Below are 24,534 nucleotides of genomic sequence, written 5' to 3' on the forward strand. Positions count from 1 at the left end.
CCCCTCAAGAACATTGGACCCAGTCTGGTTCAAGTGCAGTCTTTCCTCTTGTACAGGCCACCTCTACCCTAAAAGAGATCCCAATGATCCAAGAACTGAAAACCCTGTTCCTATCCCAGCTCCTCAGCCATGCATTCATCTGGCCTGCCTTTCTATTTCTGTCCTCACTGACAATTGGCTCTGGGTGTAATCTGGAGATCACTACCTTTTGAGGTCCTGCTTTTTAACTTCTTACCTAACTCCCTACACTCATTTTGCAGGACCTCATCCTTTTGTCTACCTCTGTCATTTGTACTGATGTGCACAATGACTGCTGGCTGTTCACACTCCCCCTTCAGAATGTTCTGCATCTACTCAGAGATATCCTTGACCCTGGCACCCAGGAGACAACACACGATCCTGGTGTCTCTTCTGCAGCCTCAGAATCTCCTGCCTGTCACCCTCACAAATAAGTCTCCTATCAGTATCGTTCTGTCTGACTGTACCCTTTCCCTCTGAGCCTCAGAGCTGGTCACAGTGCCACTGACCTGACAGCTGCTGTTAGCCCCTGAGAGGTCATCCCCACAACAGTATCCAAAGCAGTATACCTATGATTGAGGGGGGAGGCCACTATCCGCCTTCCCCCCTTATCTCTTTTGGTAGTCACCCAGCTCCCTGCAGCCTACACCTCAGGAGTGATTACTTCACTATAGTTGTTATCAATGAGGTTCTCTGCATCCTGGATGATCCTGAGTGAATCCAGCACCCTTTCCCTAATGTAATCTGTATGGAAATGCAGCCAGGTGTACTTCTTGCAGGTACTACCATCCATACTACACTCTGTCTAGACAGAAAGAGAGTTAACGTGCCCTTACCTTTACCCCTGCTCAGCCTCCTCATGCCAAAACCTACTGAGCAAAGGCCTCAGTATTTCTGATCTATCACTGGTCTACTCTCTTAACGTCTACTCCCTTGCACACCTTTACCTGGCTGATCGTATTCCTCACAGACCCCCTTTTTTTGGTCAGAGGAGGGAGGGAGGGTGGAAACACCAATGTACTGAAAGGATGAGGGTTAATTTCAAGTATACCTATAAAATTCTAACAATGTTAGACACGGTAAACAAAAGCAGGATGTTCTTGATGACTCGGGATTCCAGAAGCAGAGTGTCACATTCTAAGAGTGTAGGATGTAGCCATTTAGGACTGAGATGAGCAGAAATGTCTTCCCCCAGGGACTGGTGAGCCTGTCAAATTCACTGTCACAGAAAGCAGTCAGGCCCAAAAGCTTTTGTGCTCCTAAGATGCTGCTTGGCCTGCTGTGTTCATCCAGCTCTACACTTTGTTATCTCAGATTCTCCAGCATCTGCAGTTCCCATTATCTCGGGCCCAAAAGATTGATGGATTGTTTTCAAGGAGGAGTTAGATACTGTTCTTAGCCCTAAAGCAATCCAAGGATATGGGGAGAAAGAGGGTGCAGGGGACTGAGTTAGATGATCAGCTACAATCGTATTGAATGGCGGAGCAGGCTCTAAGGGCTGAATTGCCCACTTCTGCACCTACTATGTTTAAATGAATAATGGGGGTAAATGGAGGCTTTCAGGAACTGAGGGGGGAATGAGGAGATTATGTAGGCTACCAGTGACCAAGTGGTGAATGTGAGTGAGTGATAGAGGGTAACACAGACTAAGTGGGGAATGAGAAGGGTTTAATCGATGGTATCAGGGACTGAGGGGGCTGAGGAGATTATGGAGGGTATCAGGGACTGAATGGTGAATGTAAGTGATTGATAGAGGGTATCAGGGACTGAGTGTGTTAAAGGTGAGGGATGCGGTGTTAGTGATTCAAGTAACTGTAGTAAGGTGACGGTCAGATTCTCTCCTGTTACAGATGCTGATTGCCTGTCACTTGTGTGGCTTCAATTCTCCAAGAGAGTTTGGGGGTGAATTTCAGGACAACAATATTGCCAGCCTTTTCCTTCTGCTATCCTAACATCAATTCTCTGTTGCTCCCCTCTTTAGGCTATTTATCAGGACAAACATCATCAGGATGCCCATCACTACAATGTCTCAGCTCATCATGTTGTCAAGTCTTTCTACTCCAGGTCTAAGAGTTACTTCACCATTCAGAAACATCAGCAGTTACTGGCGTGTGATTCTGAGTTGCATGTGAAAGTCCACTACATTATCAGGGGTATTGCTGCTGAGGCTGACAGCAACCTGGCTGTGTTCTACCTGGTGAGGAGCTGTCAATTGTCTGAATACCTTAACACTTCTCTCAAACTCAGTGCATGTTCCCACCAGCTATCCCCATTCCCCAAAGCCCTGTACAGTGAACCTGTAAACACCCACGCCCCCCCAACCGATACCCGAACCCCTCCGTGTGGTTTATTAACTCTTTCCATTTCTCCCTCTCTGTCTGCCTCCAGGTCATGTCGAGGGGAGTGATTGTGAACATGAACTCGAAAACCATCTCTATCAAAGGATCTGAAGGTTTGAACCATGCTTCACTTGATGCTGTCTGACTGATAGACAGACAGAGAGAGAGACTACTCACTGGCCTTTGATTTTCCATGGCATTGTTATCAATGAACGCCCCCACTATCAACATCCTAGGGCTTACAATTGACCAGAAAAATCAACTGGGCTTGCTATTTAAATACAGTGGTTGCAAAAGGGTCAGAGAGGGGAATCCTGCAGCAAGTAAGTCATCTCCTGACTCCCCAGAGCTTATCCATCATCTACAAGGCATCAGTCAGGAGTGTAATCGAATACTTCCCAGTTGCCTAGATAGTTACAGCTCACATGTGTTGGACATGACAGGCGGCACGGTGGCTCAGTGGTTAGCACTGCTGCCGCACAGCACCAGGGACCCAGGTTTGACTCCGGTGTAAGGCGACTGTCAGCGTGGAGTTTGTACATTCTCCCGGTGTCTGCTTGGATTTGCTCTGGTTTCCTCCCACAGTCCAAAGATGTGCAGGTTAGGCATATTAGCCGTGCTAAATTGCCCATAGTATTCAGGGTGGTGTAGGCCATAGGGATTGGGTGGGATGCTCTGAGGGTTGTTGTGGACTTGTTGGGCTGAAGGGCCTGTTTTCACATTGTAAGGATTCTATGACCGTTTTCTGACAAACACCTTGTGAAGATCCAAGGTTTTTGCAAAATTGTGGAATTTTCAGACCTTGAGAAGAACTATCGAGTTCTCCAAGGGTTAATTGAATTTTCAATGATGTACTTTATGTTTAATTTCAAAGTAAGATTGGCTGCCCAGCTGGCTGAAGTATCCTCTATCCATATCTGCTTGTAACCTTTGTTGTCTACTTAATAACTGTATCACTTTTAATTATGACACTATTGTTACAGCTACTCATTAATATTGGCCAGTGTAAAGCTTGGCTTGTTTGTTATTTTTTGTCAATTTTGTTCTTTGGAACTATCTTTGAGTTTGCTGTTTAACTTCTAAAGGTCGCATTACCCCTCTGTATAAAATATGGAATATGATAATTACATAAACGTAGCATTCGCTCACTCCCAACTCTGTCCCTCACTCTGTTTTTCTCTCTCTCTCTATGTCCCAGGCTCTGTCTCCTTCCCTGCCTCTGTCTGTCTGTGTGTGTCTCTCTCACTAATCCTCTCTCTCTGTCTTTCTTCCATTTGCTGTTCCTGTCTTCCTCTGTCTCTGTCCCTGTACATTGCTCTGTATTTCTGTCTCTGCCTTTGCCCCATATCTCTGTCTTTTTGTGTTTCTCTCTATCACTTATTCTCATTTTCCATTTTATATTTCATTATCTGTGTCTCTCCATCTATCTATTTTTCCACTGTATCATTCTCTTTTTCTATCCATTCCTGTTTCTCGCTTTGTCTTTTCTCTCATCCTTCTCTGTCTTCTGATCTTATTGTCTGTTTCACTGCTTCTCTCTCTTTCTGTCTCCCCCCTCCCTGTCTCTCTCCCCTGCCTCTGTCTGCCTCTTTCGCTCATGGTCTGTCTTACTCACCTTCTCCCTCACTTTGTTTCTGTTTGTCTGCCTGTCTATCTTTCACTACCTCTCCGTCTCTTTGCCTGCTTCCATTGGCGTATCCATCTGGCTGTCTTTGTGGCGTCCTCTCTGTCAGTTCCTTTCGCTCTCGTCTTCATCATCCCTCCCTCTCAAGCACCTTCTGCCTCATTCTCTCTCTCTTTCTCCACAAGTTTAGAAGGATATTTCCAGCTCTCCCTCCCCATCAGTGCTGATCTGTCTCCAATCGCTCGCCTCTTGATTTTTGCTGTTCTTCCTGATGGAGAAACAATTGGGGACAGTGCAAAATTCCAGATCTCCCAATGTTTCCGGAACAAGGTAAGGAGTCCAAGTCTCGATATCCCTGTCACATCCCATCTTCTTCTCTATCTGCTCTGCCATATTCTCATTCGCCAATGCTATCTCTGTAACTGCTCTGCCATACTCCTCTCTGTCACATTCCCCCTCTCTCACTCTCTCCATAGCTGCTCTGTCACACTCACTGCCTTGCTCTCTCCTTTCATTAACTTTCTCTCCTGCACTCCTTCTATTGGACTCCATCGCATTATTTATCTCTCTCTCTCTCTGTCTCACTTGCTTTTCTTGTTTTCCTTCTTCTTTCATTGCTTTTCTTCATCTCTTCCTGCCTGTGTGTTGGAGATTGAAGAGATACAGACACAATTGCCTTGTTCAGAAAAGATAGTAAGGATAATCCCAACAATTACAGAGCAGCTGATTTCAATTTCATGGTGGGGTTTCTTCTGGAAACAATTATCCAAGATAGAATTGGGAGTCAAATGGACAAATGTGGATTGAACAGTTGTCAAGCTGTACAGCATAACAACAGGCCCTTCGACCCACCATATCCATGCCGATCAACAAACACCAAACTTCATGAACTCATATTCAGCAACTCATATTCCGCCTGGGAACCCTGCAGCCATATGGTATCAATGTGGACTTCACCAGTTTCAAAATCTCCCCTTCCCCTACTGCATCCCTAAACCAGCCTAGTTCGTCCCCTCCCCCCACTGCACCACACAACCAGCCCAGCTCTTCCCCCCCACCCACTGCATCCCAAAACCAGTCCAACCTGTCTCTGCCTCCCTAACCGGTTCTTCCTCTCACCCATCCCTTCCTCCCACCCCAAGCCGCACCCCCATCTACCTACTAACCTCATCCCACCTCCTTGACCTGTCCGTCTTCCCTGGACTGACCTATCCCCTCCCTACCTCCCCACCTATACTCTCTCCACCTATCTTCTTTACTCTCCATCTTCGGTCCGTCTCCCCCTCTCTCCCTATTTATTCCAGTTCCCTCTCCCCATCCCCCTCTCTGATGAAGGGTCTAGGCCCGAAACGTCAGCTTTTGTGCTCCTGAGATGCTGCTTGGCCTGCTGTGTTCATCCAGCCTCACATTTTATTATCACCAAACTTCATGAATCCTATTTACCTGGGCTTGGTCCATAGTTTACAATGTCCTAGCATTTTAAGTGCTCATCCAGAAGCTTCTTTAATGTCCTGCCTCTGTCACCCTCCATATTTCTGCCACCCTCTGAGCAATTCTTAGTTTTCCATAGAATCCCTGCAGTGTGGAAACAGGCCCTTCGGCCTAACAAGTCCACACCAGCCCTCACAGAATCCCATTCAGACCCATCCCCCAATCTACACATGCCTGAACACTATGGGCAATTTAACATGATCAATCCACCTCACCTGCACATCTTTGGACTGTGGAAGGAAACCCGAGCACCCGGAGGAAACCCATGCAGACACGGGGAGAATGTGCAACCTCCACATCGACAGTCCACAGAGGGTAGAATCGATCCTGGGCTCCTGGCACTGTGAGTTAGCAGTGCTAACCAGTGAGCCACTGTGCCATTTTCTCGGGTCTCCTCTAAATCATTTTAGTCCTCACTTTAAACTTATGCCCTCTTGTCTTAGACTTGGCTGCCATGGGAGAAAGATTCTCATGATCCACTCTGTCTAGGACTGCCATAATTCTGTGTACCTCAATTAGATCCTCCCTCGGCCTCCTCTGCTCCATGGAAAACAAACCCTGCCTATCCAGCCTCATAAATGAGGCTTTCCATCCCAGCAACATCCTCATGAATCTCTTCTGCCCCCTCTCCAGTGCTGTCATATCCTTCTGATCATGTGGTAACCAGAACTGCACACGCTATTCCATCTGTGGCCAAACTTTTTATTCGTTAATGGGATGAGAACCTCACAGGCTAGACAGAATTTATTGCCCATCCCTAATTGCCCAGATTCAACACATTGCTGTGGGCCTAGAGTCACACGTAGGCCAGATCAGGTAAGGATGGCAGTTTCCTTCCCCAAAGTATATTAATGAACCAGATGGGCTTTTCCCGACACTCAGCAATCGGCAATTGGCAATGGATTCATGGTCATCATTAGATTCTTAATTCCAGATTTTTCTTTTATTGAATTCAAATTCCACCAACTGTCATGGCAGGATTCGAACTCAGATCCCCAGAACTGGGTCTTTGGATTACCAGTCCAGGGATAATACCACTAGACCATTGCCTCCCCGTCATAAACCAAAGTTTTATAAAGTTCTAACATGACTTCCATGCTCCAACATTCTATGACCTACTAATGAAGACAAGCATTCCGTATTTCTTCTTCACCACCCCGTCTGCCTGTGCTGACACCTTCAGGAATCTATGGACTTGAACACCAAGGTCCCTTTGTTCCTCAGTAGGGACAAAACATTCATTGTATATGTCCTTCCCCTATTAGACCTCCCAAAATGCATTACCTCACACTTATCAGGATTAAACTCCATCTGCCACTGTTCTGCCGAACTTACCATCTGATCAATATCGGGCTGTAGCCTGAGACTGTCCTCCACACTATCAACAACACAAATTTTCATATCATCTGTAAGCTTACTGGTTATACCTTCTACTCACACCCAAATTATTAATGTGTGTAACAAACAGCATCGATCTCTGTGGAACACTGCAGGTCAAAGGCTTTCAATTACATGAACATCTCTCCAATACCACGCTTTGAGACCTATTTGTAAGCCACGTTCACCTTTGATCCCATGCCCTTTTACCTTTTGCACCAGTCTTCCATAAGCCATGAAGTCATAAGCCTCAGTGAAGTCCATGAAAACCACAGCAACTGCACTACCCTTATCAATGTATTTCATTGCCTTTGCAAAAAACACAATTAGCCAGGCAGGATATCATTTTAACAAGCCTGTACTGATTATTCTTGATAAAACCCTGGCTTTTCAAGCACTGACTAATCCTGTCCTTCAGAATATTTTTTCAATAGTTTCCCTACCACTGGTGTCAGACTAACTGGTCTGTCATTACTTGGTATATCCCTACTGTCCTGCTTGAGCAAAGCAACGGCTGTCATCTGGTACGTCATCTATGGCCAGAAAAGTATTAAATATCTCCTCCAGGATCCCAGAAATCTCCTCCTTTGCTACCTATACCAGCCTGGGATACATCGCATCAAGCCTTCGAGATTTAAAAAGTCATAAAGCTATACAGAATGGAAACACTCTCTTCGGTCCAGACCGTCCATGCCAACGAGTCCCATTTGCTAGCATATTCCCCATATCCATCTAAATCCTTCCTATTCATATGTCCATTTATATCCCTTTTAAAAATTGTATTTTTACCAGCTTCCACCACTTTCTCTGGCAGTTCATTCCATAAAAACACCATCCTCTGCTTGAAAAAGTTGCCCCCAAGTCCCTTTTAAATCTTTGCCCTATCACTTTAAACCTGTGCCCTCTAGTTTTGGATTCTGCTACCTTGGCTATTCACCCCACCTATGCCCTTCATGATTTTATAAACTTCTATAAGGTTACCCCTCAGCCTCCACTGCTGCAAGGAAAATAGACCCAGCCGATTCAGCTTCCCCGAAAACTCAAACCCTCCAACCATGGTAATATCCTTGTAAATCTTTTCTGAACCCTTTCAAGTTTCACAATATCCTTCTTTATACACTTTTCCGCCCACTTAAACATCTAAAACCTCCTCCTCATCAGCCCTATCTGTTCTAGGATCTCACCATCTGGACTGAAATCCCCAGCTGAGATGGCTGCACTCCAAAAGCCTGTGTGATTTCAAATAAATCTGTTGGACTGTAACCAGGTGTCCTGTGGCTTCTGACTCTGTCCTCTGAATATGGATAAGAAATATTTGTTAAAGCCCTCACCTACTTTCACTGGCTCCGCAGACAGGTTGTCCCTTTTGGTTCCTGACAGGTTCCAATCTGTCCTTGGTAATGCTCTTATTATTAACGTACTTATAAAAAGCCTTGGATTTTCCTCAATCCCATCTACCAAAGATTTGGAAGAGTCAGCATGATTTTTTTCAGAGAAATCTGTGGCTTACCTTCTGGAGATTTTTCTCAAAGAGGTAACAGAGGGTTGATTCAGGTAATGCAGTTGATGAGGTTGTAGACATGTTCGCCGAGCCTGTGGGTTTGGTTGCAAATGTTTTGTCACCCTGCTGGGTAACATTGTTCGTGCGCCCCTGGTGAACCATCAGTGTCCTGTCCCGCATGTTATTTATATGCCTTGGTTTGTTGGGGTGTTTGGTAGTAGTGAGACAAGAGACACGACCAATTCTCACTTGTCTCACTACACATGGACAAAGAGGGACATGAATTGACTGGGACAACGCATCCAAAATCGCACAAGTCAAACAGAGACACATGCCAGGGTATTCTTGGAGGGCTGGTTTTATAACTAGAACTCCATCAACAAACACATTGAATTAGACCTTGTGCACAAACCACTGAGAAACAGAACTGGAAGTGATGCTAACGACCCCAGCAAACTGAGACATATAAATAACAAGTGGGACAGATCACCGACATTTCACTGGAGGCGCACTGGCGATGTTACCTGGCTAGGGTGACAAAACATTCGCAATCAAACCCAACAACTTGAAAGCATGTCCACAACCTCATCCACAACCCGAGCTACAAACCTTTTCAAAGCGTTAAATGCAGTTGATGTGATGCATATGGATATCAAGAAAGATTTTGATTCGGCGACACATGACAGACTTGTGAGGAATGCATTATAGGGACAGCACTGACCCGGATAAAAAAACAGGCTGAGTGCAAGGAAAGAGGGTTGTGGTCCATGGATATTTTTCAGGCTGGAGGGCTTCACAGGGGTTGGAGTTGACACTCTTGCTTTTTGATCTGGATCTTGCTGTGCAGAGACACATTTCAAAGGCTGCAGAGATAAGAATCTCGGAGGTCAGTGTGGAATTTCAAAATGGCAAGTTTGGTGGATTAGACAGAAAGGTAGCAGATAAAGATCAATGCAGTGAAACATGAGGTGATGTACTTTGGTTGGAAGAACATTGAAAGGCAATATAAAATAAGGTGTACAATTCTAAAGAGCTATACAATTCTAGAGCTATAAGGGGGCATGAGAAAAGGGATAGGCAGATAGGATCAAGGAAAACTCCAAGGCTTTTTACAGGTACGTGAGGAACAAGAGAATGACCAGAGAAAGGGTTGGGCCGAGCAAGGATTATAAAGGGAATTTGTGCATAGAGCCTAAAGTGATGGAAGAGGTCCTTAATGAATATTTTTCTTTGGTATTCACAACTGAGAGGGACTTAGCTGCAGGGGAGGACAGTGTGAAACAGGCTGGTAGGCTAGAGGAGGTGAATGTTAGTAAGGAAGATGTACTAGGAATTTTGAGGAATTTGAAGATAGATAAATCCCCCGGGCCTAATGTGATTTACCCGAGGATTCTATGGGAAGCGAAGGAAAAGATCACAAGGCCTTTGGCGTCGATCTTTTCATCCTCACTGTCCACAGGTGTAGTGCCGGAAGTTTGGAGAGTGGCAAACATAATTCCCTTGTTCAAAAAAGGGAATACGGATAACACCGGAAATCACAGACCAGTTAGTCTTACATCAGTGGTGAGCAAATTATTGGAAAAGGCTCTGAGAGACAGGATTTATGATCACTTGGAAAGGCACAGTTTGATTTGTGATAGTCAGCACGGATTTGTGTGGGGTAGATCATGCCTCACAAACCTTATTGAATTCTTTGAAGAGGTAACCAAACGTGGATGAAAGTAGAGCAGTAGATGTGGTATACATGAATTTAAGTAAGGCGTTTGATAACGTTCCCCATGGTAGGCTCACGCAGAAAGTATTGAGGCAGGGAATGGGGGAAATGTGGCACATTGGCTTCAGAATTTGCTGATCCTTAGAAGACAAAGAGTGGTAGTGGACGAAAAATATTCAACCTGGTGCTCAGTTACGAGTGGTGTACCTAATGATCAGTTCCGGGTCCTCTTTTATTTTCGATTTTTGCAAGTGATTTGGATGTAGGAGTTGAAGGGTGGATTAGTAACTTCGTGGACAATACAAAGGTGGGTCGAGTTGTGGATAGTGCGGAGGGCTGTTCTAGGTTACAAAGGGAAATTGATAGGATGCAGAGATAGTAGGAACTGCAGATGCTGCAGAATCTGAGATAACAAGGTGTAGAGTTGGATGAACACAGCAGGCCAAGCAGCATCACAGAAGCAGGAAAGCTGTCTCCTCTTCACCTATCGTGTCCGTTATCCATCTTGTATCCACCTCCTCCTCTCTCCTCTTTTATTTCAGAATCCCCTACCCCACCACCATTTCTGACGTTTCGGGCACAGACCCTTCTTCAGAAATGGGAGAGGGGAAGCGGATTCTGAAATAAATAGGGAGAGGGGGGAGGTGGATAGAAGATGGATAAAGGAGAATATAGGTGGAGAGGAGACAGCTTTCCTGCTCCTCTGATGCTACTTCGCCTGCTGTGTTCATCCAGCTCTACACCTTGTTATCTCATAATTGATAGGATGCAGAGCTGTGTTGAGAAGTGGCAGATGGAGTTTCACCCTGAAAAGTGTGAGTTGATTCACTTTGGAAGGACAAATTTGAAAGAAGAGTACAGGGTTAACAGAAAGATTCTTGGCAGTATAGAGCAGCAGAGTGATCTTGGGGTTCATGCCCACAGTTCCCTGAAAGCTGCCATCCAGGTGGATAGAGCCGTGAAGTTATGCTCCGGCTTACAAAAGCCTGGTTCAGCCACACCTGGAGTATTGTGTCCAGTTCTGATCAGCTCATTACAAGAAAAATGTGGAAGCGTTGGAAAAGATGCAGAGGAGATTGACCAGGATGTTGCCTGGAATGGAGGGAAGGTCTTACGAGGAAAGGTTGAGAGAGCTAGGGCTTTTCTCTTCAGAGCGACGAAGGATGAGAGGTGACTTGATAGAGGCGTACAAAATGATCAGAGGTATAGAAAGAGTGGACAGCCAGAGATTTTTTCCCTCGGGTGGAAGCAGCTGTTATGAGGTGGCATAGTTTTAAAGTGAGTGGAGTAGATACAGGGGAGAAGTCAGAGGTAGGGGCATGGCATGCATTGCCAGAGAGGATAGTGGAGTCGGCCTCATTAGGGGCATTTACGCGGCACTTAGATAGTCATATGGATGATAGTATAAGGTAAGGGTGAAGGTTAGATAGACCTTAGGATTAGGGTAAAAGTTCGGCATAACATCCTGGGCCAAAGGGCCTGTACTGTTATGTGTTCTATGTACGGGTGGGCCCTGGGGCATACATGCATGATCATTGAAGGTGGCAGGATAGGTAGAACAAGCATTAAATAAAGAATATCATATCCCCAGAGATAATAAGAATTGCCGAATGCTGGAGTCAGAAATAACAAAGTGTGGAGCTTGAGGAACACAGCAGGCCAGGCAGAATCAGAGGAGCAGGAAAGTTGACGTTTCGGGTCGGGACCTTTCTTCATCTCCCCAGGTTTATTAATAAGGGTATAGAGCTCAGGAAAATATGCTGAACTTGCATAAGACATTTGAGAGACCTCAGCTGGTGTATTGCATACAATCATGGGTACTACATTTATAGGAAAGACTTGAATGCATTGGAGAGAGTGCAGGAGTGATTTACTAGAATCATTTCAGGATGAAGATAGATTGAAGAAGTTAGTCCTGCTGTCCTGAGAGGAAAGAAGGCTGAGTGGAGATTTAATTGAGGCTTCTAAAATCATGACGGGCCGAGACAGAGTAAGTAAGGAGGAACTGTTTGCAATTATAAAGGATTGAGAAAAGGAAGGAAGAGAGATTTGAAAGAAAAGGTTTTTCATGTAGCATTTAGTTAGCATCTGGAATGCATTGCCTGGAAATATGGTGAAGGCAGGTTTAATGAGAAATTCAAGAGGGCATTGGATGGTTATTGGAGGAGAAACAATATGCAGGGGTATGCAGGAAAGGCAGGAGAATGGCATTAAGTCATCATGCCTGTTGGAGAGCCAGTTGAATGATCTCCTTCCTCTCCGTAACATTTCTGTGTTTGTGTGATTTTTGAAATCCTTCAGTCTCTCTGTCTCACACTGCCTGTCTATCCATTTCTCTATGTCTCTCCCTCTGACATTTTCTATGTCTCTCTCTCTCTTTCTATCACTTGCACTGATCTACATTCTCTCTTCCCCTGTTTACGTGACTCTTCACTTCTCTGTGGCTGAAGACTTGCCCAAAAGCCACATCAGCCTCGATCTTCGTGCTGAGCCAGACTCTCTCTGTGGGCTGCGAGTGGTCGATCGCAGTGTGCTACTGCTGAAACCTGAGACAGAGCTTTCCCAAGGCAGTGTAAGATGCAGAACACATCTACACTCAACTTTTGGCTGGGGCAGCAAATCCGTTGGCACTCTGAAGCCATCTGTCCCATCAGATTGCCCTACATTTCAGACATGAGCTGAAATAATCAGGCGAGGCTCAGTATTACCTTCATATAAGCCTAGTTTAACACAAATACATTTCCTACAACTCATATGTTACAGTTCATAAACAGTAATAAACCTCTCAATCAAAACTACTTTATAAGCAATCACAACACCACCCCTCACCCAGACACTGCTTGTGGACAAAGAACAAGACTAGGCCATTCTGCCCATCAAGCTTGCTCTGCCATTCGGTAAAATCATGTACTGAACTGATTCTAACCTCAACTCCACATTCCTGCATATTCCTGAGAATCTTTCATCTCCTTGGTCATCAAGAACCTTTCTACTTCTACCTTAAAAATATTTAAGATATGATGTCCACTCCCTTTTGAGGAAGGGAATTCCAAAGATTTATAACCCTCTGAGAAAGAAAATACTTCATCTCTGTTTTAAATGGGTGGCCCCTTATTTTAAGCTCTGAACCCGAGATATAGACTCTCCCACAAAGAAACATCCTTTACACATCACCTGGTCAAGTCCCCTCAGGGTCTTATATGCCCCAATTAAGTCAACTCTGACTCTCCTAAACTTGTGAAGATACAGGCCAAGCCTGTCTTTCCTTATAAGGATATCTACACATTCTAGGTATTAATTTCGCAAATGTCTGATCTGCATCCAACACATTAACTTTCTTGTGTAAGCACATTGACAAATTCAGTGCACAGTACTCCAGATGTGATCTCACCAATGTCATATACAACAAGGGAGATAGGGGAAGAATGAGCACAGCTATCTGATTCTGATTCCTGTCCAGTGATCCCTGGATAAGACTGTAACAGAAATTAATGGAGAAACACAGCAGCACTGGCAAAATCTGGGTAAGCCAGTGACTGCCTCAGGTTGATTTTGTGCTCCTGCTGAAGGTTCTGGATAGTGTGGGCTACTTTGAGTTAAGTTTCTATTGTGTGAAGAATTCCTCGGCTGAACTGCTGTCAAATGCCCTTTGATGAGGCTGACAGTTCCTCCGACATGCTTACTGATAAAATGTGATCTTCAGATCTTCCTGCTGCTGATGTGCTCTTTTACACTTGCTCACCAGATCTACTCCTTGCTGCCAGTACAGGATCTGCAGAATTACTCAAATGAGCTCAAGAACCATGAACAACATTACTGCAAGCTCCAAAATCCCCTGGCAGAGCCCGAACCCAGTGGGCAAGCAATGGGAGACCTCGGACAACTTCTTAAGGTTGTTCCATTGGCCAGTAAACTCTCGCAAACTCCCATCACAAATCAAGACCTTTGGCTGGAGAAGGACGAGGGAAAGAAGGAGAGACACACAGGGACTCAGAGTGAGAGAGAGTGAGACAGAAACAGCAACAGAAAACAAAAACAGAAGTTGCTGAAAAATCTCAGCAGGTCTGGCAGCATCTGAGAAGAAAAGAAAACCAGAGTTAATATTTCTGGTTTGGTGAATTTTCCTTAGAACAGAGAGAGACAGGGCAAGTGAGAAACAGACAGCAGGAATGAAAGACTGACCAACTAACTGACAAAGAGAGACAGAGGAAGAGAGAGAGAGAGACAGCACAAAACAGATGGGTAGAGGTATGGATTGAGATAGAGAGACAAATGGACAGAAGCAAGAATGAGACAGACAGAAAGTGAGAGAGACAGTGAGTGAGACACATAGACATGGAGAGACAGACAGGGAGAGTGAGAGACGTACAGGAGCAATGAGAGACAGAGCAAGCGACAGACACAGAAACAGATGCACAGGCAGAGAAAGGACACACAAGTGAGAAAGACAGAGATGGATAGAGCTAGTGGGAAAGACAGAGTGATTGAGGGAAGCTGAGAGACCGACAGAGGGAGAGAAGGAGACTGAGACAGTGTGAGACACAGACAGAAGAAGAGGTAGAGAGTGATATACAGACAGGGAGACAGAGAGTGAAACAGACAGGGAGAGAAGTACAAAGAGAGACCAATAGAGAGAGACAGAGAGAGAGAGAGAAAAACAGACTGAATCGAAAGGCAAAAACAGGCAGTGAATGAGGCAGAGGCAGAGGAAGAAGAGAGAAAGAGAAAAAAAGATTGAGACTGAGACAGGAAAAGTGTTGAGGCACAGAAAGTGTGAAAGATACAGAAAGAGGTGGTGCAATACAAAGATATGGAGACAGAGAGATAAATGGATAAACAGCCAAAAAGGAGCTGGAGGAGGGAGGGGTAGAGTAATAAATGGAGACCTGAAGTGAGCAAAGTAGAGGTTGGAGAGACAGATGAAAGGAGGATGGGAGGTGATTGAGGGACTGGCAGATGGAAGTGTTGAAGGAAAAGAGGAGGGAAGCCTGGAGGAGCATTTGGAGACCAAGAAGACTGGATGCAAGGAGATCAAAGAATTATCGTCAAATTGATAAGTTGATGAAGGAGTGAAGGATTAGTCAATGCAGAGATATATAATTCACAGCATCTCTCCTCTCCCCTATCTCTTACTTTCTCTGCCTGTCATTCTTTCTGTCTTCCCCAACTCTCACTTCATTGCTCCCCCTCTCTATCTCATTCCCTCTCTCCTTTCACTTCATTCTCTCTCTCTCTATTCCTCCGTTCTTCCTTTTCATGTTTCATCTATGTCTCTCATTCATCTCTCTCCCACTTTCCCACTTCTTCTCCTTTCCTTTGCCAGATCCCTTTCTTCGTCTCTATCACTCCCCCCTTCCTCCTCTTACACCAGCCCTCCCTACTCCTCTGCTCTCTGCCCGATCTACTCCAATCTTTCCTCCCTTTATCTCATTTCTTGTTTTACTCCCTTTCCCGCTCCCCTTTTCCCCTTCTCTCTCCTTCTCATCCTCTGTCACATTCCCTCTCTTGTGACATCAATGAATTTCTCTGATCTACCAACAGAATATGGGACTGCAAATTCTGACAGACACTGAATTTCACAAACCCATCAAGTGTTTGTTCGATGACTCTTATGGTTTTATCGTGAATGGTATACCGTTTTTCAGTATAGGTATGTTCACTACCCCCCCCCAAGTATTACTGTGAACCTATGAGAAATTCTTTATAGCTCTGTGGCTGAAAAGATGGTGAGACGGGGAGGGTTCCAGACTCACGGGGCACTGGGATTGGTTCTGGGGGGCAGCAGGGCATGTGCAAACTGGACGGGTTCCACCTGGGCAGGACTGGGGCTGATGTTGTTGGGGGGATAGTTGACAGAGTGGTCGCGGAGGGTTTAAATGAGTGTGGTGGGGGATGGGAATGAGAAGGGTGGGTCAGTAGATGCAGAAACTGCAGGAGAAGTAAAACCAAAGCAAACATTACCAAGAGAAAGAACAGGCAGGGTACACTGCAGAAAAGTGCAGGGGAGGTGGTCCAAAATACATGAATTTCGATGGGAGAAGTAAAATAGACAAGGTAGATAACTTAAGAGTTTTGGTTACTACGTGGAATTATGACATTATTGCAATTACAGAGACTTGGCTAAAAGAGGGACAGGACTGGCAGGACTTAGATCCTTCAGGTATGATAGAAAGGGAAGTAAATGGGTGGGGGAGTTGCATTACTGGTAAGGGAATATCCTGGCTGTACTGAAGGATGATACATCAGAGGATTCGTGCAGCGAGGCATTATGGATAGAACTCAGTAATAGGAAAGGTGAAATCACAATGGTGAGGGTATACTGCAGGCCTCTCAATAGCCAGTGGGAGATAGAGGAAAGAATATGTGGTCAAATTTTGGAAAGATGTAAAAATAGCAGTGTTGTTGTGGTGGGTGATTTTAACTGCTGTATTAACTGGGACTCAGTATGTACTAGGAGCTTGGGTGGGGCAGAATTTGTAAGGACCGTTCAGGAGGGATTCTTGACACAGTATGTAAACAGTCTAAACAGGGAAGGGGAAATACCGGACCTGGTTTGAGAAATGACTCCAGTCAGGGGAGTGAAGTTTCAATGGGAGAGCATTTTGGGAGTCGTGCCCATAATACTGAGTTTTAAGATACTCATGGATAGGGATAACTGCAGTCCTCGGGTGAAGGTGTTAAATTGGAGTAAAGCAAACTATAATGATATTAGGCAGGAACTGGAGAATTTTAATTGGAGGTAGGTTTGAGGGTAAATCTACATTGGACACGTGGGAGTATTTCAAAAATAGCAGTTCATAAGAGTTCAGGTGCGGCACATTCCTGTTAGAATGAAGGTTTGATATGGTAAGTTACGTGAACCTTGGTTGGCCTTGGTCAGAAAGAAAAAGAAAGCATACATAAGGTCGAGGAGGATTGAAACAGATGAAGTGCTTGAAGTATATAAAGAAAGCAGGAAATAACTTAAACAAGGAATTATAAGGGCTAAAAGGGGTCATGATAAGTCATTAGCAAACAGGATTAAGGAGATTCCCAAAGCTTTATAAATATGATATATACACACACACATACATAAAGGGTAGCCAGGCATAGGGTGGGCCCACTCCAGGACACAGCAGGGGATTAACATGTGAAGCTACAAGAGGAAGGAAAGGTCCAAAGTGAATGCTTTATGCTGGTATTCACCAAAGAGAAGGAATTGGTAGAGTGTCAGGTTCTCAGCCAAGTTGTTATGAAAAAGGTGTTGTGCATCTTAAAAAGTAACAAGGTAGATAAGTCCCTGAGTCCTGATGGAATCTATCCAAGCATATTGAGGGAGGCGAGAGAACAAATTGCTGGAGCATTGACAGACATTTTTGTATCCTCTTTGGCCACAGGTGAGGTCCCAAAGGACTGGAGAAGAACCAATGTTGACCCATTGTTTAAGAACGGTAGCAGGGATAATCCTGGAAATTATGTACTCATGAGTCTCGTGTCAGGGGTATGGAAATTATTGTAAAGATTCTCAGGGACAAGATCTGTATGCATTTAGAAGCAAATGGGCTTATTGGTAATAGACTGCATGGTTTTATGCCAGGGAGGTCATAGCTCACGAATTTGATCGAGTACTTTGAGGTCACGACGGTGATTAATGAGGGAAAAGTGGCTGATGTTGTCTACATTGGCTTCAGTAAAGGTTTTGACAAGGTCCCTCAAGGCAGACTAGTACAAAAGATAAAGTCACATGGTATCGGGGTGAGGTGGTAAGCTGAATACAGAGTCAACATATTGTGGAGAAACACAGTGGGTCAGGCAACATCAGAGGAGCAGGAAAGTTGACGTTTCAATTCCCTTCACTAAGACTGATGGATACAGAACTGACTTAGACTTAGAGGGTACCAGACGGTAGCAATGGAAGGATGCTTTTCAGAATGGACAGTTGTGACCAGTGGTGTCCACACAAATTAATGGTAGGTTCTCTGCTGTTTGTGGTCTACATAAATGATCTGGAGGAAAATGCAGCTGGTCTAATTCAGAATGATACAAAAATTGATGGAGATGCGCATGGTGAGGAAGATTGTCAGAGCATAAGAGACTGCTGGGATCTTGGGTCTTGGGTTCATGTCACTCAACACCCTCTTACACACGCATACGCACACGCACGTAGTCTCCCTCTCTCCCTCACACACGCACCCATGCACTGTCTCTCCATCACACTTGCATGCACATATACATATACACACACTCATTTAAGGGTCATTTAAGAGACTGCTGGACATGCATATGGTCACAGAAATTTGAGGGTGCATCCATGAGGATCAATGGTCGGCACAACATTGTGGGCTGAAGGGCCTGTTCTGTGCTGTACTGTTCTATGTTCTATGTTCATAAGGTAGGAAGTAGATCAGTTGGAGGCATGGGAAGACAAATGACAAATGGAGTTAAATCCAAACAAGTGTGAAGTGAAGCATTTTGGAAGGTCAGATACAGTTGAAAATTACACAGTGAATGGCAGAAACCTTAGGAGTACTGATATGCAGGGAGATCTGGGTAACCACGTTCACAGATCATTGAAGGTGGTAGCACAAGTAGATAAAGTACTAAAAGAGGCTTATGGCTTAAAAGAATGCTTGCCTTCATTGAAAGGTCAGAAATCACACAACTCCATGTTATAGTCCAACAGGTTTATTTGAAAACATAAGCATTTGGATTTCAGTCCTTCTTCAGGTGTTAATGAGGTGGTATCAAGACACAGAATTTATAATTAAAAGATCAAAGAGTCACACCATTGATGAGGATGAACTGAACAACCCAAAAATGTTGTTAAATATTCAATGAGTTAGCAGGTTTTAATCGATTAATACATATATGTAATTACTTGAATTCCTTTCAAGTCACTGTCCTGAGAGAACTGAAGGTTTCATCTGACTGAAGAAGAGGTGATATTTTAGGTCAGATAATGCATGTTAGGTGTGAGGCCTCGTTTAGAATCTGTTTGTGTTTTGATTTGGAGTCAGACTGGTTTTATTTCTAAAGTACGAATTTGTAAAATGCCACATTGACTGACTGTCCCAAAATTGTGCAGTATTTTTTGACCAAAATAGAATGTATCTGTAAGTACAAATTCACCCTGTAGATTTGGGAAAGAGAGAGTGTGTGTATATGTATATGTGCATGCAAGTGTGATGGAGAGACAGTGCATGGGTGCGTGTGTGAGGGAGAGAGGGAGACTACGTGCGTGTGCGTATGCGTGTGTAAGAGGGTGTTGAGTGACATGAACCCAAGACCCAAGATCCCAGTTGAGGCAGTTTTATTGGGTACTGAACTTGAATATCAGCCTCTGTTTGGCGACTCTGTGTTGTGGTGTATCCCAACATCCACCTTGGAGGATGTTTCTCAGAAAGTTGGAGGCTGACTGTCCACTGCTGGAGCGTTGCCCCACTGGGAGGGAACATCCTTGTCCGGTGATTGTTGCACGGTGTCCATTCATCTATTGTTATAGTGTCTGCATGGCTTTAACAATAAACCATGCCTTAGGGCACCCTTGATTACAGGTAGGCAACATTGTCTGTGTCACATGAGTATCTGCTGTGAACATGCATGATGTCCCCATGCATGATGGCAACGTCCATGTCAAAGATCTGACATGACTTTCAGATCTTACCATGACAGGGTTGGGTAGTGTTGTGGTTCATGTAGTCGTGAAGGCTGGGTAGTTTGCTATGAGCAATGTTCTGTCCAAGGTTTGGCAGTTGTTTAAAAGTGATAAGTGAAGGCATTGGGAAGATCTTGGTGAGGTGCTCATCGTCATCAATGATATGTTGAAGGCTGCGAAGAATATGGTGTAGTTCCCCTGCTCCCTGAAAGTACTGGACGATGGGGGGTTTCCCCATCGGACATATTCCGTGTCTGTCTTCTGAGGAGGTCATTGTGGTTATTTTGCTGTGGCAGTCAGAACTGGTGATCGATGAGTTGAGCATCGTATCCCATTCCTAGGAGGGTGTCCAGCACATTCCTCCTCATCTGAACAGATCACGTAGATAGAACAAAGAACAAAGAAAATTACAGCACAGGAACAGGCCTTCAGCCCTCCAAGCCTGCACTGATCCAGATCCTCTACCTAAACCTGTCGCCTATTTTCCAAGGATCTGTATCCCTCTGCTCCCTGCCCATTCATGTATCTGTCTAGATACATGTTAAATGATGCTATCGTGCCCACCTCTACCACCTCTGCTGGCAACGTCTTCCAGGCACCCACCAACCTCTGCGTAAAGAATTTTCCATGCATATCTCCCTTAAACTTTTTCCCTCTCACCTTGAAATGTTGACACCTCGTAATTGAGCCCCCCACTCTGGGAAAAAGCTTCTTGCTATCCACCCTGTCTATACCTCTCATGATTTTGTAGACCTCAATCAGATCTCCCTTCAACTTCCATCTTTCCGTCCTATACAACTGTAACATGACCTACCAACTCCTGTATTCAATACCCCATCCAATGAATGAAAGCATGCCATATGTCTTCTTGACCAGTCTATCGACCTGGGTTGTCATCTTTATGTTACAATGGACCTGAACACCCAGGTCTCTCTGTGCATCAATTTTCACCAGGGCTTTTTTGAATATGGTTTGTCCGGAGGGAATAGCTGTTTTAATATGTTCAGGGTCAAAGCAAGAGAAGTGCAGCATCATGCGGTTATCCGTAGGCCTGCAGTAGAGTGAAGTATTTAGATGTCTATCCCTGTTGTGCATACATGTGCCCAAGAGTGAGATTGATGCTTACGAGCAACCCTGACAGTGGGATGGAACTTGTTGATATCGCGATGTAATTGTTTCAGTGATTTCTTGCTATGCGCCCAAAGGAAGAAAATGTCATCAATGTATCTGGTGTGCGGCATTTGTCAGAGATTCTGTGCAGCAAAGAAGTCTCGTTGGAACTTAGGCATGAAAGCATTGGCATACTGGGGAGCACATGTGGTTCCAATGGCTGTTCAATGTGTCTGGATGAAGAACTGGTTGTTGAAGGTGAAAACATTGTTGTTGAGGATAAAGCAGATGAAATGGTGTCTGGAAATTGGCAGTCGGTGGTATTGAGTGCTGAGGCTGTTGCAACAATGCTGTTGTGGCAAATGCTGGTGTAGAGTACCAAAGCATTCATTGTGCTGAGGAATGTTCCTGGTTCAACTGGTCTGTGGGTGCCAAGATTCTGTAAGTGTAGTGACAATAGCTGGGGCTTCCCTGTGCAATAGGTTTCAAGATGCCCTTGACATTTCTGGAGAAGTTCCCTCACACAGGGTCCCATCAGGTGTATTGGCTTTGTGTATTTTTGGAAGACAGTAGAAGTCCCCTATGTGAAAGGTATAGAACACAGAAGAGAACAGCACAGTACAGGCCCTTTGGCCCATGATATTGTGCCAAACTTTTACAGTAAACCGCAGGTCTATCTAACCTCACCCCTACCTTATACTATCACCCAGATGCCTATCACATTGCTGCTTAAATGCCCCAATCCACTACCCTCTCTGGCAATGCTTTCGACCCCCTTACCAATCGCTGAGTAAATAACCTACCTCTGACGTCTACCCTATATCTACCTCCACTCAGTTTAAAACTGTGCCCCCTTGTAATAGTTACCTCCACCCTAGGAAAAAGTTTCTGGCTTTCTATTCTATCTGTACCTCTGATCATTTTGCTCACCTCGATCAAGTCACCTCTCATTCTTCGTCGTTCTAAAGAGAAAAGCCCTAGCTCTCTCAATCTTTCCTGGTAAGACCTTCCCTCCATTCCAGGCAACATCCTGGTAAATCTCCTCTGCACCTTTTCAAACACTTCTATATATTTCCCGTAATGAGGCCACCAGAACTGGACATAATATTCCAGATGTGGCCAAACCAGGCTTTTGTACAGCTGGAGCATAACTTTGCGGCCCTTGAACTTAATCCCTCTATTAATGAAAGCTAACACAGCATACGCCTTCTTAACTCAACTCTATCCACCTGGGTGGCAGCTTTCAGGTAACTGTGGACATGAACCCCAAGACCCCTCTGCTCCTCCACACTGCCAAAAATCTTTCCATTAACCCTGTATTCTACTTTCAAGTTTGTCCTTCCAAAATGAATCACCTCACTTTTCGGAGTTAAACTCGATCAGCCACTTCGCAGCCCATGCTGCATCCTATCAATGATGGAGATAACTAAATGTAGAGCTGGATGAATACAGCAGGCCAAGCAGCATCTTAGGAGCATCCTATCAATGTACCTTTGTAATCTAGAACAGCCCTCTGCATTGTCCTCAACTCGACTTACCTTCATATCATCCGTGAACTTACTAATCCACCCTTCCACTCCTGCATTCAAATCATTTATAAAAATCACAAATAGAAGAGGACCCAGAACTGATCCTTGTGGTACACCACTCGTAAGTGAGCACCATGTTGAATATTTTCCATCCATTACCACCCTTTGTCTTCGAAGACCCAGCCAATTCTGAATCCAATCTGCTACATTTCCCCCTATTCCATGCCTCCTTACCTTCTGCATGAGCCATGGGGAACCTTATCGAATGCCTTGTTTAAATCCATGTATGCCGCATCCACTGCTCCATCTTCATTGACGTGTTTGGTCACCTCTTCAAAGAATTCAATAAGGTTTGTGAGGCATGATCTACCCCTCACAAAATCCATACTGACTGTCATGAATCAAACTGTGCTTTTCTAAGTGATCACAAATTGTATCTCTCAGAGCCCTTTCCAATAACTTGCCCACCACTGACGTAAGACTAACTGGCCTGTAATTTCCAGGGTTAATTCTATTCCCTTTTTTGAACAAGGGAATGACATTTACCTCTCTCTGATCTTCCGGCACAATGCCCATGGACAGTGATGACAAAAAGATCAATGCCAAAGGCCCTGCGATCTCTTCCTTCGCTTCCCAACAGGCCCAGGGGACTGATCTGTCTTCAAGTTCCTCAAAATTCCTAGTACATCTTTCTTACTAACATCCACCTCCTCTAGTCTAATAGCCTGTTTCACACTGTCCTCCTCTACAACTAGGTGTCTCTCAGTTGTAAATACCGTAGAAAAATATTCATAAAGGACCTCTCTTATCTCTATAGGCTCCGTGCACAAATTTCCTTTGCAATCCTTGATCAACCCTACCCTTTCTCTGGTCATTCTGTTATTCCTCACATATGTGTAAAAAGCCTTGGAGTTTTCCTTGATCCTATGATCCTGCCAAGGTTTCCTCATGCCCCCTTATAGCTCTTCTAAGCCCGTTCTTCAACACCTTCCTGGCTAACCTGTGTCCTTCTAGAGGATTTTCCACTCCTTGTTTCCTAAGCTTTATGTAAGCATCCTTCTTCCTCTTAACTAGTCGTTCGACCTTTCTTGAGAACCAAGGATCCCTCACTCGACTGCATCTTCCCTGCCTGCCGGAGACAAACATACCGAGCACACGCAGTATGCATTCCTTAAATAATCTCCACATTTCAATAGTGCTCTTCCCTGACAGCATCAGTTCCCATTTAATGTTACCCAGTGCTTGCCTAACAGAATTGTAATCGGCCTTCCCCCAATTATAGACCTTACCCTGCTGTATGTACCTATCCTTTTCCATGACTATTGTAAAAGTAACAGAGTTATGATGGCTACGCCAAAATGCTGTCCTACCAACAGGTCTAATACTTGACCCAGTTCATTGCTAAGTGCCAAATCCAAAGTGGCCTCTCTTCATGTTGGTCTATCTACGTACTGTGTCAGGAATCCTTCCTGAACACACCGGACAAAATCTGCTCCATCTAAACTACTACAACTAAAAAGTTTCCAATCAATATTTGGAAAGTTGAAGTCACCCATGACTACAACCTTGTGACTCTGCACCTTTCTGGTATCTGTCTCCCAATTCCCTCCTCCACTTCTCTGCATCTATAGGGGGTCTGTGAAAAACCCCGAACAAAGTGACTGCTCCTTTCTGGTTCTGGACCTCAACCCATACCAACTATGTAGACAGAGATAATGGGAACTGCAGATGCTGGAGAATCCAAGCTAATAAAGTGTGAAGCTGGATGAACACAACAGGCCAAGCAGCATCTCAGGAGCACAAAAGCTGATGTTTCGGGCCTAGGCCCTTCATCAGAGAGGGGGATGGGGTGAGGGTTCTGGAATAAATAGGGAGAGAGGGGGAGGCGGACCGAAGATGGAGAGAAAAGAAGGTAGGTGGAGAGGAGAGTATAGTTGGGGAGGTAGGGAGGGGATAGGTCAGTCCAGGGAAGACAGACAGGTCAAGGAGGTGGGATGAGGTTAGCAGGTAGGAAATGGAGGTGCGGCTTGAGGGAGGAAGGGATGGGTGAGAGGAAGAACAGGTTAGGGAGGCAGAGACAGGCTGGGCTGGTTTTGGGATGCAGTGGTGGGAGGGGAGATTTTGAAGCTGGTGAAGTCCACATTGATACCATTGAGCTGCAGGGTTCCCAAGTGGAATATGAGTTGCTGTTCCTGCA

At 44.8% G+C, this 24,534-nt stretch overlaps 1 protein-coding gene and 1 long non-coding RNA gene across 2 annotated transcripts in view; one reads left to right on the forward strand and one right to left on the reverse strand.

The window, feature by feature from the left end:
- LOC125448494 (alpha-2-macroglobulin-like) overlaps positions 1-24,534 on the forward strand; it is a 170,493-nt gene that overhangs the window by 29,838 nt on the left and 116,121 nt on the right. The window contains exons 9-15 of the mRNA XM_059638137.1: positions 2,000-2,215; positions 2,407-2,470; positions 4,172-4,311; positions 9,198-9,262; positions 12,366-12,636; positions 13,810-13,956; positions 15,606-15,714. Of these exons, the coding sequence (XP_059494120.1) occupies positions 2,000-2,215; positions 2,407-2,470; positions 4,172-4,311; positions 9,198-9,262; positions 12,366-12,636; positions 13,810-13,956; positions 15,606-15,714 (1,012 nt within the window). The remainder of the gene's footprint in view (positions 1-1,999; positions 2,216-2,406; positions 2,471-4,171; positions 4,312-9,197; positions 9,263-12,365; positions 12,637-13,809; positions 13,957-15,605; positions 15,715-24,534) is intronic.
- On the reverse strand, positions 18,713-24,048 carry LOC132206039 (uncharacterized). The gene is made up of 2 exons (XR_009442767.1): positions 22,572-24,048; positions 18,713-20,066 (listed from the first exon to the last, which is right to left on the reverse strand). It is a non-coding gene; the product is annotated as an uncharacterized LOC132206039 (long non-coding RNA).

Source organism: Stegostoma tigrinum, chromosome 29 (assembly GCF_030684315.1).
Source record: "Stegostoma tigrinum isolate sSteTig4 chromosome 29, sSteTig4.hap1, whole genome shotgun sequence".
Taxonomy (NCBI): Eukaryota; Metazoa; Chordata; class Chondrichthyes; order Orectolobiformes; family Stegostomatidae; genus Stegostoma; species Stegostoma tigrinum.